Raw genomic sequence first — 15,940 nt, forward strand, 5'->3', positions numbered from 1 at the left:
CATTTTTCTGTTGAAATGTCTTGCTTCCTGTGACAAAGTTATATATATATTTTAAGATGATTTTTTCCCACTTTATTTAACAGTGAGAGCCACAATTTTCAACCTAATGGTGGCATCATTATAATTCATCCTGCAGGGCTCATGTACTGTATGTATATTAAAATGTCCCTACAGACTGCATAGAGGATGCTCATATGTTTCAGTTGCGATCAAAGTGATGTGCTGCATGTGTGTGAAATAAAGAGATCCAGTCTGACATTCAATGAAATGACTTCCATGTGTTTATCTCAAAATCCTAATTTAAGGAATTTATGAGACACTGCATGAAGACAAAAACAGTTGTACTGTCACAGTAAGACAATCAGTGGTAGAATAGCTTGGGTCATGCCATACCATAATAGAAACATCTGATGATGTCATTCTGCATAATAATTAGCCATATGCTTCTGTTTGGGTGTTTGAGTGTGCAGTCCATTTTCGGTAAAGCGGCCCTTTGAAGCAGTGCATGTTTTTTTCATGGGACGCTGGGCTGTCGGACAAATGGCCTTCCTGCACGATGTGACACTTTTCACACTCTTGGGTTTTAAGAATTATGAGTTGTCAGAACAACAGCATGACACTCCATGTAGTGGGCTTGTATGAGCTTGCAGCTGCCTGTATGCTGTTCAAAATGAGGTTGATGAGTAAAAATAATAATCCAAAATAATGAGCTGAATGACACTAAAACACTCCGTAGAGCAGCAGAAACTGGGTCAGGTATTAGTTCTGTTTACTATAGGTTTGTCACATTGCATACAGTCAATTGGCCCATTTTGAGTATAAAAATATTGATTGGTGCAGCTTCAAGCTCAACATAATTGAAGCATTAATTCATGATTAGAGACAAAGGTACAGGTCAAACACATAAATACTGGACGTGCTAATGCAGTCGATGCACTAAAAGCATATTAAGTTGCCTTAATTGTTTCTGCATCAAAAAAAGAAAAACAGAAGGTGTGTTTGATGGAACGTCTCAGCAGAGTCTGAGCTGCCTTTGTCCACAATAATGAGGCACTGAGCTGCTAATTGAAGGATCATATGGGAGTGAGGGTATGAGGTCCTTATAACAGATGGTGGGAGTCTTGAGTCAGATAAATAAACCATTAGCCCAGGGAGGAGATATCGCCATGTTAGTCAGCCTCATGCCAGCCTCACGGACAACTTGGTTCCAACATAAAACGACATATTCACTATGAACTGATGGACCACTTTATAAAAGCAATAAAAGATGATGGAGGGTAGCCACCACTGCAAAGTCTATGTGATGGGGAAGACTGCCACGATGATAAGGGAAGACAAAAGACATAAGACGTGTTTTTTAGCCTTCAACCATCAGATCTGGACAGCAGGGATCTCTGCTGATTGGATTATTTTATGTAAATGCAAGTCTGACATGCTGTTGCCCGACATTGCATAAACAGCCAATAGACTTCTCTTTGCCCCAGGAATACATGCTACAAAAATTACCACAAGTTGGCAAAATCACAGCAACAGAGCATCTGATTCTGTGGTTCCATTAAGAATACATATCCTATGTTTAAAAATATATTAAACACGAGAGCAAGAGGGGCTCTTAGTATTTAGTGTTAAACTCTACATCAATAATGTTGAACAAGCACCAGAAGGAAACAGATTTAAAGTAGGAAGTAAATCCAAACCTGTGTTTACATTTACTTTCAAGCCTGAGTGATATCCTTGTGGGTGTTCAGTCACCTGGACCATCCTCTGATCAATTTATTGGACTCAGTGCTGCTCTACAAAACTTGAAAGAGCTGTGTCATGAAAGCTCTTATACTTAAAAACATTCATCTGAGCAGGTGTAAATGCAGTATAATTAATGTGATACTAACAACAGAAAGTAAGTCTTTACATGAATACATCCCGTTTTAAAGTTAATCTGCATTTATTCAAAAACAAGCAATTGTGCATTTCTCGCTTCACAATATGTATTTACCTAATCCCAGCAAACGTTCCTAAATACACCCAACAAACAATCTGAGCTACAGCCCAGGGTTCATGTTTGAAGTTAGGATGAACGAGTTTCCCCAAAATCAGAGGAAGACAGAAAGATCCCTTATTCCACCCCAGCGAACAAGCAACTACTGCACCACTAGAATAGTAAACCCTGCAGCACCGGTGGCTCCGAATGTTAAAAAGAGTTTAATAAAAACCAGAAGAGTAATCAGTTATCCTGTCAACTGTGTAAATGATTATCATCTCAAGTAATGGCACTTTCAGAAGGTTAAGTAGTTTATACACAGACTGGTCTTGCTTGATCTACATAATAAAATAAAGTTAATTTTAGTTTGAAAATCTATTTTTTTTTGTGTGCAAAAAGTTATGTAGTTTTTACATAAACTAGCCTTGCTTTAAAATTAACTTAAATCGACTGTAAATTTGTTTTTTGCATACAAAAAGTGATGTGGTTTATACACACGCTGGTCTTGCTCTATCTACATCATAATCTGATGCAAAAAGTTGCCTTAATTTTTTAAGTAGATCAAGCTGGATATTTATATCAATGTGTGCACATCCTCACTCATATATACATACAGGGGATTGGAGATTCATGTTTGATTTCGATTGTGTGGTTATACTAGGGCTGGGCAATGTAGAGAAAAATCAAATATCAGGATATTTTTGACCAAATATGTCGATATCGATATTGTGATGATACTGCAGTATAGACATATGGTGCTTTCACCAAAAATGTACACAATAAGAATTCAGATAAATAATTACCAATCATGTGGATATAATGAAAAATTGGGTAAAGGCAAATAATAGAGCATAGAGGAGTCTGGTACGTCCAGAAAATTACATCACTTAACTGTAATGCAGCCTTTAAAATCAGGAAAAGACAACACTCGATATTCGATATCATATCTAAAATCTAAGACGATATCTGGTCTGATATCACCATATCGATATATTATTGCTATATTGCCCAGCCCTAGGACATATTTTCGGTGATCCAACAACTCTTACAAATGACAAATTCCAACACCATTTGAAAGCTCATCATATATAAAACAATAATTTATTATTTCTCTCATTTTACAGGACATCAAATTGTGTGGCTAACTAAGGATTTGTTACGCTGTTATTCTGTCAGATACATAAAACCCTAAGAAAGCAAAAGCAACTACAATGTGTGCTTTAACAAACACAGACATTAAATTCCAATGTGAGAAACATCTTTCTCTAAATACAAACACAATATCATGTTATGATGGTCGCTACATTATGTAACAGATGGTACATCGCTGGTGGTATTAACTCTGGGAAATCAGCACCATTAGAGAGAAATTACAACTAAAAAAGTTGGATTTGTTACAAAAAATTTATTTTTTTAATTTACAAAAGTCCTTTTAAAAGGGACGTGTTCTACCTTGCAGGAAATTAGCATTGTTTCCATAAAAGCATTAAGTATGCATAACAGTAAAATACTGATAAGAGATATATATAGTAGGAACTAAATAATGTAAAATAGTGTAAATGCTGGCTGTTTATGTATGGCACACGGTCTTTACACACTTTCAAAACCTTCCAAAAAAGTCACGTATTGTGTTTTTTGTTTTCAAAATTGTTTCAAAGAGCAAGCACAAGGGTAGAAAAGGTTATTGAAAGAAGTTGAAAAAAAGTTTCCAAAATCATCCTCATGGCCATGTCCCATTCATGTCAAGTCCGACCATCATTATAAAGACCTTCTCTTCACCGCAGCAGTGGAAAATGTTCGTCCAGGAAGGGGCTTTCTTTATTTCCTATTTACAAAATGTTGCCACATTGAACGAGGCAGAAATCTCTACCCCACCGGTAGTGTCCTATGTACAGTCCGTTACACTCTGGTCCGTCCTGCTCTGGCTGGCCCGCCACCTGAACTCAGAGCAGGACTTAGACTGTGGTCACAGACAGGAGTGAGTTGTAAACCCTCGTGCCGTCTGGTGACTTGGTACCGTGGGTCAGCAGTTCCTGGATGGTCATCCAGTTGTCAAATATTTTCTTATTTCTCTTTTTCATCATCTTTTTGTGGCTGAGTTCGATAATGTTGGGCTCTTTTTTGTCCTCCGGGCCGGCCTGCTCCTTCAGACAGTCAGCTCGACTCTGCTTCATGAACTCGCGGCGCTGCCTCTGCTCTTTGGCGCGGACTGCATGCTGCTTCCTCTCCTCCTTGCTCCAGTAGCGGCCCATCTTCAGCTCGCTTATGGCGTCGTCATCTGTGGTCATGCCGCTGCGCTCCTCGTTAATGCGCAAGGCGCGCTCCCTCAGCAGCTTGTCCCGGACGGGCCGCTTGGTGATGTAGCGTGTGCCGTCGCTGCGGATCTTTACCTTCCACTCCATCTTGGGGTCCAGGTCGTTGGGGCTGATGGGGTCCCGGCACATGCTCACCAGACTCATCTGGCTCTGGGCGTACTCCACAGCTGATTTCTGCTGGATCAGCTGCATGTAGCTCTGGTAGTGCTGGGCGTGGGCGGGGATGTGGGCATGCTTGTAGGGTGAATGGGGCTGAGAAAAGTTCCGCCCGGACTTGCTGCACTCCCCAAACTTCCTTTCTTTGCTCTCTGCCTGCAGGGCTCCATCTGGATCTTTGGAGGAGCATCTGCTCCGGCTCGGACCACAGGCTTCCTGGACGGGTGACAGGAGAGGTTTGAGGATCCTGCCGTTGGAGGTGGTGGAGGCGGACGCCCCAGCCTGATTCTCAGCTCCTCGACGGAGTGAGTTGTCTGGAGACAGCTCCAGTGTGAGCGGAGTGCTGCGGCAGCTCTCGCCAGTGTTGTAGGCACTGGAGCTGTCTTTGTCTGATTTCTCCGGCAGCTCTGTGATGTCTGAGAGCTCATGGCGCCGTGCATCGATGCTGGTATTGTAGTTGCGGAAGCCACTGTTGTGGAGCATCCAGGACTCGCGGCACTGCTCCCTCAACTGCTGCATCTTGTGAGCACGGACGATATTCAAGCACTCCAACTCGATGGTGCGCAGCTCCTCGTTGAGCATCTCCAGCTCTTTGTCCACGCACTCCTGGTCCTGACCTCCTGCCCCACCACCCTGGAAGTACAGACCCTGGGCTCCACTGTTCCTCATCTGGCACTTCAGCTCCAGGAGTTCTCTGAAGCGCTCACACTCATCAGCCGGGATGCCCAGGAAGTCAGTGTCGGTGTAGTCTGCCGAGATGAAGGACTCGCCGCTGAAGGGCAGATCGGTGCTGCCGAGGGTGTCCTGGCTGTAGGTGAGCTTTCTGCAGCTGCTCAGCGTGTTGGAGGCCGTGGTCTGGTCGTCACCGAGGTTCTCCTGCTCGGAGCTCTCGTCATTTCGCGTGCTCTCATCTGTGCGACCAACCCCGCTGTCCTTCTCGTGGTGGTTGGACAGCAGTGTGGCCGTGTCTGTCGTGCCTCCGTCCTCCTCATGCTTTTTCTGTAAAAAAATAGACAACTGAGTGACTCAGAAAGTGTCTGAATTGCGCAAGAGTATAAAATTCAATTTTTGTATGGAATCAATCAAAATCAGGAAGACCATTAACAAAAAACTGAAAAAAATCTAAAAATATATAATGTGTTAAATTTGGATTAGGTCTTATTTTTAGTCCATTAAGGTGTATATGTACTGTTTCAGAAATGTATTTACTATTTCTATACTCTGAGAAATAAAAGTTCTAACTAGAGCAAGACTGGGTTCTTCGGCTAGTCCCCATAGCTAATTTGCATTTCCTAGGAAAGTAAAGCAACGGCCCGCCTTATGCCGCCATTGATTGGCTTACCGTGACTTTATCCAATCCAATCTTGCTTAAAACTTAAAGAACCATCTGTGATCTACAAAGAACCCTTCTATGGTGTAATTGTTCGCATTACTCTAAAAGTAATAGTTGACTACATAACCCATAGATTTATATTCCACTAATCATGGTTTCAGTTGAACAGGTTAGCTGGGGGCCAAGGAAACCGTGTCCAGCAGCTTTGGGCTTCATGGGGATCCTAAAGGACTGGGGCTGATGTGGTGCAGCACAACACTCATTGTTCACAACCACGTCTTTAGGGGGTGGAGATTTTGTGAAATCACTACTACTACTGTCTAAACTATTTAATGGTGTAGTGCGTTGGAAACCAACACTCAAATTACTCAATACCATATGGTATTGTATGAAATGAAATGATGGAAAAGATATCAACCATCAACAGAAAATATGTAAAATGAATTGATTTAAGCCCGGTATACACTGTGCGATTTCGGGCCGTCTCAGACAAAAGATAAACATTGTGACAAAAACGTGGTCTGTGTTGTGGCTCAAAAACGGTGGTCCTATGTCGCACAGTGAGAGAGGTGCAAGGATGGCTGTTGTCAAGGTTGTGCAATCAAAGACAGCCTGGGATTAAATTTTGACAGTGTCAGAAATGTCACTGTGTGACAGCTGTTACAACCTACGTCCACTGACCAACCGATAGAAATGAAGCATGAAATGACGCAGTAATCAGAGCTGACTGCTGACTGCTGATAAATGCTAATATTTACACTGAGCTCTCATTGCAACATTGTCATGTAAAAGTTAACCTCTTTTCCCCAACCACGACCACGTCCACATTCTCCTCTTCCTCTTCTTCAGACTATTTCACACACATAAATGCCACTACAGCAAGGACTCGACTTGTTTGTTTACATTTTGCTCTTGCCACTAGAGCCGCATGGATGGATGACGTGTGCCGACGACGATTTGTTCTCGTGTATTTACGTTGTGTATTACTGCGATTCAGTAAGTGATGTCATCGCACAGTAATACATCAAACTTGATGGCATACCCAAGTTTATTAAGATCCAAAGTCGCACAGTGTAGCTGCACTAAACTTATGAGATTGCAAAAATCTCACGGTCTGCAGGAGGCTTAAGGGAAGTACCGATACATCAACATTTAGAAATACTACTTGAAACATGGAGGAAACACTGGCATGTTTGATAATTTGTGAGGATCTTTTAACATCCATGCTTTGAACAATCTTTGTAAAGTTTTTTTTTCCTTTAAAAAGGGGGATCTTTGGATGACAGGGCTCTTAATAGAACCCTTAGTTTTACAGAGAACCCTTGAAGAACCCTTTCTTCAAAAACAGTTCTTTAGAAGTACATGGTTCTAGGTAGAACCTCAGCCTATCTCTCTTTCGGAAACCTTATTTCTAGGAAAATGCTACTTTGTTTAGAACTGCTGAAAAAACATTTTAATTCCAAATGGAGCTATACAAGTTTTTGTCAGTGAGCATGTGCTTGTCAATATGGCAGTCTTTATTTTTTGCAAGGGGGAATAACATTGCCAAAAACTACTGACAACAACAGCTGTTCCCCTCGGCAACATTGGCTCGGCCAAAATAATCTATAGATGAACATATGTGTTGGTGCTGATTGATTGTGCTAGTTTGTGTCCACAAACTGAGCGTGTGTGTGTGTGTGAGTACCTGCTGCAGCATGCTGGCAGTGAACTGCATGGCCTGATGGTGCTGCTGCTCCAGCATGTCCATGTGGAGGTCATCCAGGAAGTCGTTCCTGTCGTCATCCATCCAGCCCTCGTCCAACTGAGACGCGGCGGGGGGAAGAGACGCCTCATTAGATGCATGTATTCTAAAGTTTCACTCAAAAAGTAAAGCATCTACCAAAAGTCCAACTATTATCTGTTGGCATGAGATTTGTTGGACACCATTTGATTTTAAAAGAGGCCTTAAGACGTTTTAACAAGAATTGCCTTGTTTTCTGACTTCATACACATAATGACATCCTTGTTACCTGGAGTTCTGGTCTGGCCACCAGCAGGGAGATGTTCTGGTTCCCCTCACTGGTTAGCAGCGCTACAGCATCCTCCCGGTTCTGGATCTCAACACCATTGATCTTAAAGGACAAAAGGAAAATTATTGCAATATCTGATCTCTTTAAAGACCTTTTCTTAACATGGGTGAAACTTTTTTGTCAAAACTGTGGATTCATTTACAAGCAAGCAATTGAGGTATAGAGTAATATATGAACTGAGGATTGAAGAGACAAGAAAACTGCTGAAAACTTACCTGAATTATTTTGTCCCCTTCTCTAATTCTGCCATCCTTTGCAGCAATGCTGTTAGGATCAATCTAAAGAAAACAGAATAAAAGAGTAAGAGATAACTGTGACTGTGAGATCACCTTTTCTATTGCATCTATTTCAAAGTGAACACTGACCCTGCTGACAGTCCTGGCAGTTGTTATTTACTAACTGTTGAAGTAAATTTGAGATCCAGCCAACACCACATACCTCACTAATGTAGATCCCAGCCTCGTCCTCATCATCAGTCCTGTAACAGATCGTCAGGCCGAGCTTGTCTTGGATATTGGCTCGGTACAAATCCACCTCCTGGTAAGACAGATGCACAGACTAACACCCCATACATCTAATACAATTATTATCTTTTCTCCCTAAGATTGAGTTGAAAATGGTTGTATATTTGCTCATGTTTTTCTGGACCGACTGAATATTCTGACTACAAAATGGGATCACGGAGCAACAGTGATCCATCAATCACTGTAATGAATCTTTCAGCTGGACACAGGGAAGCCATTGGCTTTCTTCGAGGCCCGCTGACAGAATGAGAGATGATGAGGCGGACTGCAGGCGGGCAGAGTGCCGTTTTTCACTTGTCAACATCTGTAATCTCACAGATACAGATAAAGATACGTGCAGCACTGTTTTTGGAGGGCAGGGGACGGATGCTGCGAAGGATAACCCCTCAGTCTGAATACAGTATACTATTTTTAATACATTTTCTCCTTTGTTTGCACAGAGTTAGATGAGACATGTTGTAAGAACAAATTTCCATGGAGGAACTAGTTTCACTTATAACCAGGCCAAGTTTGAACTTAGAGAAAAACTTAAAAAAGCAAATAAATCTAATAAGCAAAAGTCAAACAATTTTTTGAACATTCTGAATACCAAAATAGTTTCCTAAATTAGCAGTAAGTTGTCTGATTGTCACAAAACCTAATATTTTCTTTTTAATGCAGGTGTCAAAAACGGTCAAAAGTCTTGATCCTACGCAGCTTTAAGTTTTAATGGTCCATGCTGGTTCGAATCCTGAAATTGCTGGTGGCAGCTATATTTTATAATGCATTCTTATGCGCATTAAAAACATTATGATGAATGCCGAGTGGTAGTGAAATGAAACTGATCAAACACAAGCGCATTTGCCATTAGCCGTCCTGAACTTCACCTTCCTGCTCTCAGCCTCACAGCTTTTCCGTGGATATTATTTCATCAAATAGTTGGTGGCTGGGGTTTAATGGGAAGGGGTGTCAGGGTCGGGGGAGGTCACAGTAGGAGCACAACAGAGTCTTGATCACAGCCTCATTATGGCCTCATCCAGGCATTGTGAGCGTGCATCATCAGATTCATCGCTGCAGACGCATTATCTGTGCCATCTAATTATCCACCAGCCATGGAAGACTTATTAGGGTCCTGTCACTAATAAGTAATGATGTCACCGTTGTGCATCTGCTGGAACAAACCAGCAACTCGATTCCTGTCTGCCCTACAGCTCTGTATGTAGAGAGAGTGCCTCATCAATAACTGGGATGTATCAGGACTTGTGGTCACAAGCAAGGACATTGGGCCGGAGACACAAAGGCGACCTCTGATCTGCTTATGTAGTGATAATGCACTGCTGTCTGAACGTACATCTTCGTTGAGAGAAGAATAAGGAAGGGAGTTGATGTTTACCTCATACTCAAGCTCCTCACGCTCTATGTCCTGCTGTATGACCTCCAGGAAGTCATTGGGGTCAAAGTACCCATGTGGAGGAGGCCTGAGGAAAGAAAAAAAAGAGTGTGAGATAAACTGGAAAAGAGTTGAGTACACATTTATTAACACATTTGTCAATCTGGTTTTAATTTTGCCCCAGAGTTTGGAAATTAAATGAGAAGGAAAGAGGAAGTAATAAGAACTCAATGTAGAAATCACTCTTGAATCAGATATAGTGACGCTACACCCCGAGGCTAATCACAAATTAGCATGTTGTGTTATTAATTTGACTGAGAAATCAATTAAAGGAATCACAATCATTCAGTAAAGGGCAACTGCTGCTGCCACGGGGGTGTAAGATGTAGCCAGACTCTCTGAGCTCAAGGGCCTCCCACATACTGGTACACACAAACACACACACACACACACACACACACACATACACACACTCACACAGAGAAACAATAGATGCAATTTGGAAATATGCAAATATTCATGAACTAAACCATCATTTCATGGTGGCTGAGTGCCCTGGAGGAGCTGTCATCTCCAGTAAGTGACAGGGACATTTTCCCTTCAAACCCGAGACACATCCTGTGTGATCACAGCAGTGCGGTCTGGAAAATAAGATAAGATGTCGCTCTCTTAATTATGTATTAAGGTGAAAGGTCTGACTATGACGGAGAGTGATGTGACCTTTTTAGCACTGCTGAGTTCTGACACCAAAGAAATACTCTATCTCCTTAAAGTTGGCTTTCTGGTAACATAATAGGCACATAATATTTTTTTTGTATATTTCCATATTACTAGAAGAAGTTGAATAATTGTGTTAGTCCGACTAAAACTGGACTTGCATGTAAACATGTTAGCCAAAGTCAAATTTCTCTTGAATTCGGACACCCTTTGATAATGCAGTTAGGGGTCAATTTACTTTTTCATGTATACGCCTCAACCGGACCTAAAATGGCCTTGGCATTCTGTGCATGCTCCATGTCCCTGCGCCAGGGTTTGACAAATGAAGAATAAGTAGGGAAGAAAAGAAAACAAGACTATACGAACTGTACAGCGCTGAAAAGTTATCCATATTGTTGCCATCTGACATGCAATAAGTTTGCCGCTTGCTAACTTGTTTGGTGTGTGATAGGTAAATAGGAAGATGATCCAATAGCAACTAGCTGAGAGAGGGCATATTGCCACCTTTCCAAATCGATTTATTGACACACTTCCATCAGCAAATCGATTCTCCCCGGCGCTTGTATACTGGGACATGGACAGTAATCCAATTAAACTCCCTAATCGAGCTATGACCATAGTTCCACTTAACTGTGCATATAAAAAAACTGACTGACTACCACTAAAAAATGCTTTAAAAAATCAGTCTCAGGTACACCAGTAACTTTGTGGTTAAAATACTAGCAAGTCTCAGCACACTCAGCTGTGTTCTGGCACCAGAGGACCAAAAACGGCCCAGATTAAGTTAGATTTGGTGGGTGTAGACTGGGCAGATTTGAGCTCAAAATTAGAATCAATACTACTTTAAGTCAGAGGTTTCTGTAGAATTGAGCCTCAATGAGCATTCACAACAAAAAAATGCAGGCTGCGTTGGTGTATTCTAGGGCTTGGATACTGCTTGATACCTTAAAGGTATTGACCAAAATAACTTAGACTTAGACGACTTTATTGATCCCCGGAGGGAAATTTAGTAACCCATCTAATAACCCAGTGCAAAGTAATGTAAAAACAAGCAAAAAATTGTTTCTGTTACCACATCAAGACAATATTTATATGGTTTTGTATTTGACAGAGTTGGCAGTTCAGCATTCCAAGAGGCCACCAATATGTTTGAAATGGCTTTACTACACAATGTGGTGTCCATGATGGGCTTCACATGAAGTATTAAAAAACAAGGATAATTGCCACAGGGTTGTATGTTTCTGCAAACCAGTAAGTTGTGTGTAAGTGTAAGTGTAAGTTGCACTTACAGTTTACATCCATGTCTGTAAAAACATGAATGCTTCACACACATCTTCCCCTTGCAGCAAAAAAGATCTATACAATCTGCATAGTTTCAAGGTGGACACCCAAGATTAGTGTCCCCAATTCAGTATCCGACCAAATGTCTTCACTTCTGTTCCTGTGCTATGACACTGAGTAATGGCCAGAAAAGTATTTCTATTAAGCAGTATGATATTACAGTGAAGAGGACCTCCGACCTTTTGGATCTAAAATGCCATTACTTCATCACCAAATTAAATCACTTCATTCTTGAGGCTAAGTGGATGTTTGTGCCAAATTTGAGGTAAAAAAACAAGCAAAAAACATCCTCAAGTGGTTCTTGAGATATTGCGTTCACAACAACGAGATTGATATTCTTGTTCAGATCATATTCCTGCTGGAAAACAAATAGTTGTGTTAAGAAGCTTATATTGATGATTTTTCACAGTAGAAAGTGCCGCCACATCCTGTTACAGACAGTCCCCTGACTTCAATGACGGTGCAGAGATCCAGAAAACTTGGACACAATGACAAATGGTCTGGACTTTTTTAAAGAGGTGGCCTTAGAGAGACAGGTGCTAAAATGTAATTTCTCTGACAGACGGTGAATACAGGTGTTCCAGCACTGACAGTATGAGGAAAATATATATTTTTTTAAGATTATAGTATGTAAACATGTTCTAGTAGAAACTCAAAACACAAGTATAAAACTAAAAATGAGCCTAACAGGTCCCCTTTAATGATCTGAGTTGGTACTTACTCCTCTGGGAGCATGTACTCCTCTAGCTCGGTCATGGGGGGTGAAGAGGGTGGCAGCTTTGTGAGGGCCATGATGTGGTGGAGGGTGATGTCAGTCTGGGTGCTGATGTCTGTAACCTGGGTGTCAGCGGCCGCGCTGACCACTTTGGGATGCGGGGCTCTGCGCAGAACCTGGACCATGATGGGCTCCTTGGCGGTGCGGAAGGCCTCCACCGCCTGGTCGTGGGTGGCTTTGGAGAGGTCCTTGCCATTGACCTGAAGGAAGACACAAATTACAGTTGAGATGATGGAGACGAAACAAGAAGGAAATCAGCAGGACGCAAACGCTGCAAGTTTTTTTTTTTCCATTCTGTGTTGTGATCTCTTCAACTGAAGAGGATATCCATTATATCAAACTGATGAAATCATTATCTCTGCTGATTAAAGTCTCACATGAAGCGCTGCGCCCACACAAACTCAGCAGCGAGATCCTGTCGGAGAACTGACTCATTACCGCCTCGGCTTGTTTTACAGGGTCACAGTCGGACCAAGTCGAGTAAGACCTTAATTAGGATGAGTCTTTCTTTAATTAATCAAGGTCATTACCCAAGGCTGCATGAAGGAACCCTCATTTAGCTGAGTAATTTCTCAGCAGAGGATAAATTTGACCTCCCGTCAGAGACAGTGGAGCGGATGCCGTGCGTTAACCTGAGATTAATTTGCGCAAAAAGGCCGCGGCATGTCACAGAGAAGAGGCTAATTAAGTTCGGTTGAGCCACTTAGAGGCGTCTGTGTGCTGATGGGAGATGAGTGCAGACCCTGGAAAGTCTTGATGGAACGTGTCAGCAGATCAGACAAGACTTAATATTAAAAACGGAAGATTTAAGTCAGCACACAGATCCATCCAAAATGTCACACTGAGCAGACGGATTAAATTTTGATTTGGCCCAAATGCCAGTGTAAGTTCACCAAAGCAACTACTGAGGGAGGCGCTAACCCAAAACAAGCATTAAGTATTTAAACCTCTGTACTCCTACCTTAAAAAAAAAAGCCCTAGAAATGTCCTGCAAATTTCAGGAAACTAGTAGATTTAGATTATTATTAAAAAAAAATTAAAAAGAGGAAAAAAACTACATTTTTCAACATAAGTATCTTAATTTTCCACAGTTGTTACCTTTGCTTTTTATTTATTTATTTATTTTTTGTTTGTTTGAGGCTTTTTGGGGGTGGTTTTTGTTTTTGTTGCTAATTTTCAGGTAATTTTCTTGTACATTTTTAAAACATGTCTTGCTCTTCTCTGGGTCTTTTCTTGCATGGCCTTTTTGAATGAAATCAAGCCAATTTGCCCAGGTTCTATAGGGTTATACCCCGGTGAATTTTACAGCCGCCTGCATGCATATTGCATCCTGGGTCATCACACTGGCCCTGCGATTTTTTTTATTTTTTTTTATCAGCATTTACACAGAGCTGCTGTTCCACTTTCAATCACCACATCATACACACTTTGTTGCTTTGTGATTCCTGGATGTGCTGATAGCTTTGATAGCATCTCAGCCTGAGGCTCTTCTCATTTCACAGACTCAACTGCGCCTGCCTCTCAAATGCACACACACTCACTCAAAGCTCTCTTAGAATTTAGAAGTTACTTTCCAGTGCATGGAGTTGCAGGTCATTTTGCGTCAATCTTTAGCGTCCTTTCTCACTCCTCCTGGCATCTAACAAACATGCAAGTCTGTGTTTGATGATTAATTTTCTGATAAACATGAGGCTCAATGGTGCGGCTGCCTCCGGCTACGCTCCTCTCATTCCAATTCACGGCACACTTTGCAGACTCAACTGGAGTGCTGCGCATCAGGAGTAGCAGCAGTATTAAATCTCAAGGGAATGAACGCTGTATATACCCTGACTTTGACCCAGACAATGTAAAAGCTGCGTACATATTTTTAAAAAGAAGACATAAAGAAACCAAAGGCACTTGGCTCTTGTGTGTGTGTGTTTAGAGGAAGGACAAAAAAAAAGGAGGGAAGTTAATGCAAAGTGAGAAGAGGCTATGTGCCCGCTAATAAGCAGAGCAGATTAATGCTAATCCTGGACCTGCAGGATAATTGGATCATCTCAGCGGACTTAAACTTTCTACTTCTTCCACATCAAAAATTAATAGCTCATCTATTTGCAGTTTGCTCGGAATAATTCAACATTGAGCAGGTTATCTTACCACGGAATACTAATGTAATAAAAAAAAAAAAAATAACCTTGAGTTTTAAGACCACTGATGTCTCCTGCAAAAGAAAAAACTGGCCTTGACTGTGAGCTGAAACACAAAAACAAGTATCATCAAAAGAAGATGTCCACATTCCTATCTTCCTATCTTACTGGTATCAGTAATAAGCCTTCCTACAATCACACAGGACCTCACATCCTCAACCATCTGTGTTTCCCACAGCGAGCCCGTGATGTTGTACATCAGCTGAGGAATACAAGCGCCTTTGTGTTTTCTCCTCTCTACATGAGGCTGCTCCAACAGCCAAACCTGGTTGCCAGGAATCCTGGGGCTACTTGAAGGCAGCGGAGCAGAGACAAAGCCTTTAGCCCCCGTCTTGTTGAGCCCCGAAGCATTCTGCCTCAGTGCTCTCAATGGGGGAAGTCTCCTCCCAGCTGTGGAGGGGTCCCACGACCTCCATTCACCGTGCTCACCTCTGACACAGAGCGGCCCTTTGCAGCACACTGGGGAAAAAACACACAACACTCCCCTGACACAATACACAATGCTACGCCACCGCTGAGTTCTCCGACTACGCCGTGTTAACCCTGTGTCTTAACACAGCCGAGGCTCAGCTAGCTGTGAAGAACACAAAACTCAAGCTGATGCAGTAATGAGCCAAAGAAACTGGACTTTCATGGTTTCAGTACACACTGAATGCCTCCTTAAAGGGATAGATCAGATTTTTTAAAGTGAGGTTGTATGAGGAACTTATTCATGGACAGTAAAATACAAAGAGTAGATGTCAATCGGCAGGCCCCCAGTTTGGAGAAGCAAGCTGGTGTCTGACACAAAAGCGACACACCGTACTGCTGCAGATGTAAACCACAAACAAACGAAAAAAAAAGGATTTTAGTCACTTAAAAGATCCCCACCTAAAACAAATCAATAGCGTATAACTGTACGCTATATATGGCATTTTTTCACTGCTTTATCTTCCTGTCACACATTGATTTCCACAGGAAAATGAAATGGTTACATTGCTCCCATCAAAGCCAGACTCCATTCAGAAAAACAGGGAATAACAATGTTGAAAACAGGAGCTGCTGGTCTTCAGCTGCCTCGATCATTTTGTTAGTTTACATTACTGTGTGAGTTTAGTGTTTGTAAGGATTATTTTGGATTCACCAAAGTCGCACATTAACACAGACTGATTAACTGATCGCAGCAGATGCA

General features: G+C 41.8%; 1 protein-coding gene across 2 annotated transcripts in view; it reads right to left on the bottom strand.

Moving 5' to 3' along the window:
• Positions 1 to 3,048: 3,048 nt before the first annotated feature.
• pdzrn3b (PDZ domain containing RING finger 3b) overlaps positions 3,049 to 15,940 on the bottom strand; it is a 118,918-nt gene continuing 106,026 nt past the window's right edge. For both annotated transcript variants that reach the window (XM_042499624.2, XM_042499617.2), the window contains 7 exons: positions 12,527 to 12,780; positions 9,751 to 9,835; positions 8,293 to 8,391; positions 8,070 to 8,132; positions 7,795 to 7,896; positions 7,470 to 7,586; positions 3,049 to 5,448 (listed from right to left, as the gene is read on the bottom strand). In XM_042499624.2, the coding sequence (XP_042355558.1) occupies positions 3,934 to 5,448; positions 7,470 to 7,586; positions 7,795 to 7,896; positions 8,070 to 8,132; positions 8,293 to 8,391; positions 9,751 to 9,835; positions 12,527 to 12,780 (2,235 nt within the window). In that variant the 3' untranslated portion in view covers positions 3,049 to 3,933. The remainder of the gene's footprint in view (positions 5,449 to 7,469; positions 7,587 to 7,794; positions 7,897 to 8,069; positions 8,133 to 8,292; positions 8,392 to 9,750; positions 9,836 to 12,526; positions 12,781 to 15,940) is intronic.

The sequence above is a fragment of the Plectropomus leopardus genome, chromosome 2 (genome assembly GCF_026936395.1).
Source record: "Plectropomus leopardus strain MGB_pleo_1.0 chromosome 2, ASM2693639v1, whole genome shotgun sequence".
In the NCBI taxonomy this organism is placed as follows: Eukaryota; Metazoa; Chordata; class Actinopteri; order Perciformes; family Serranidae; genus Plectropomus; species Plectropomus leopardus.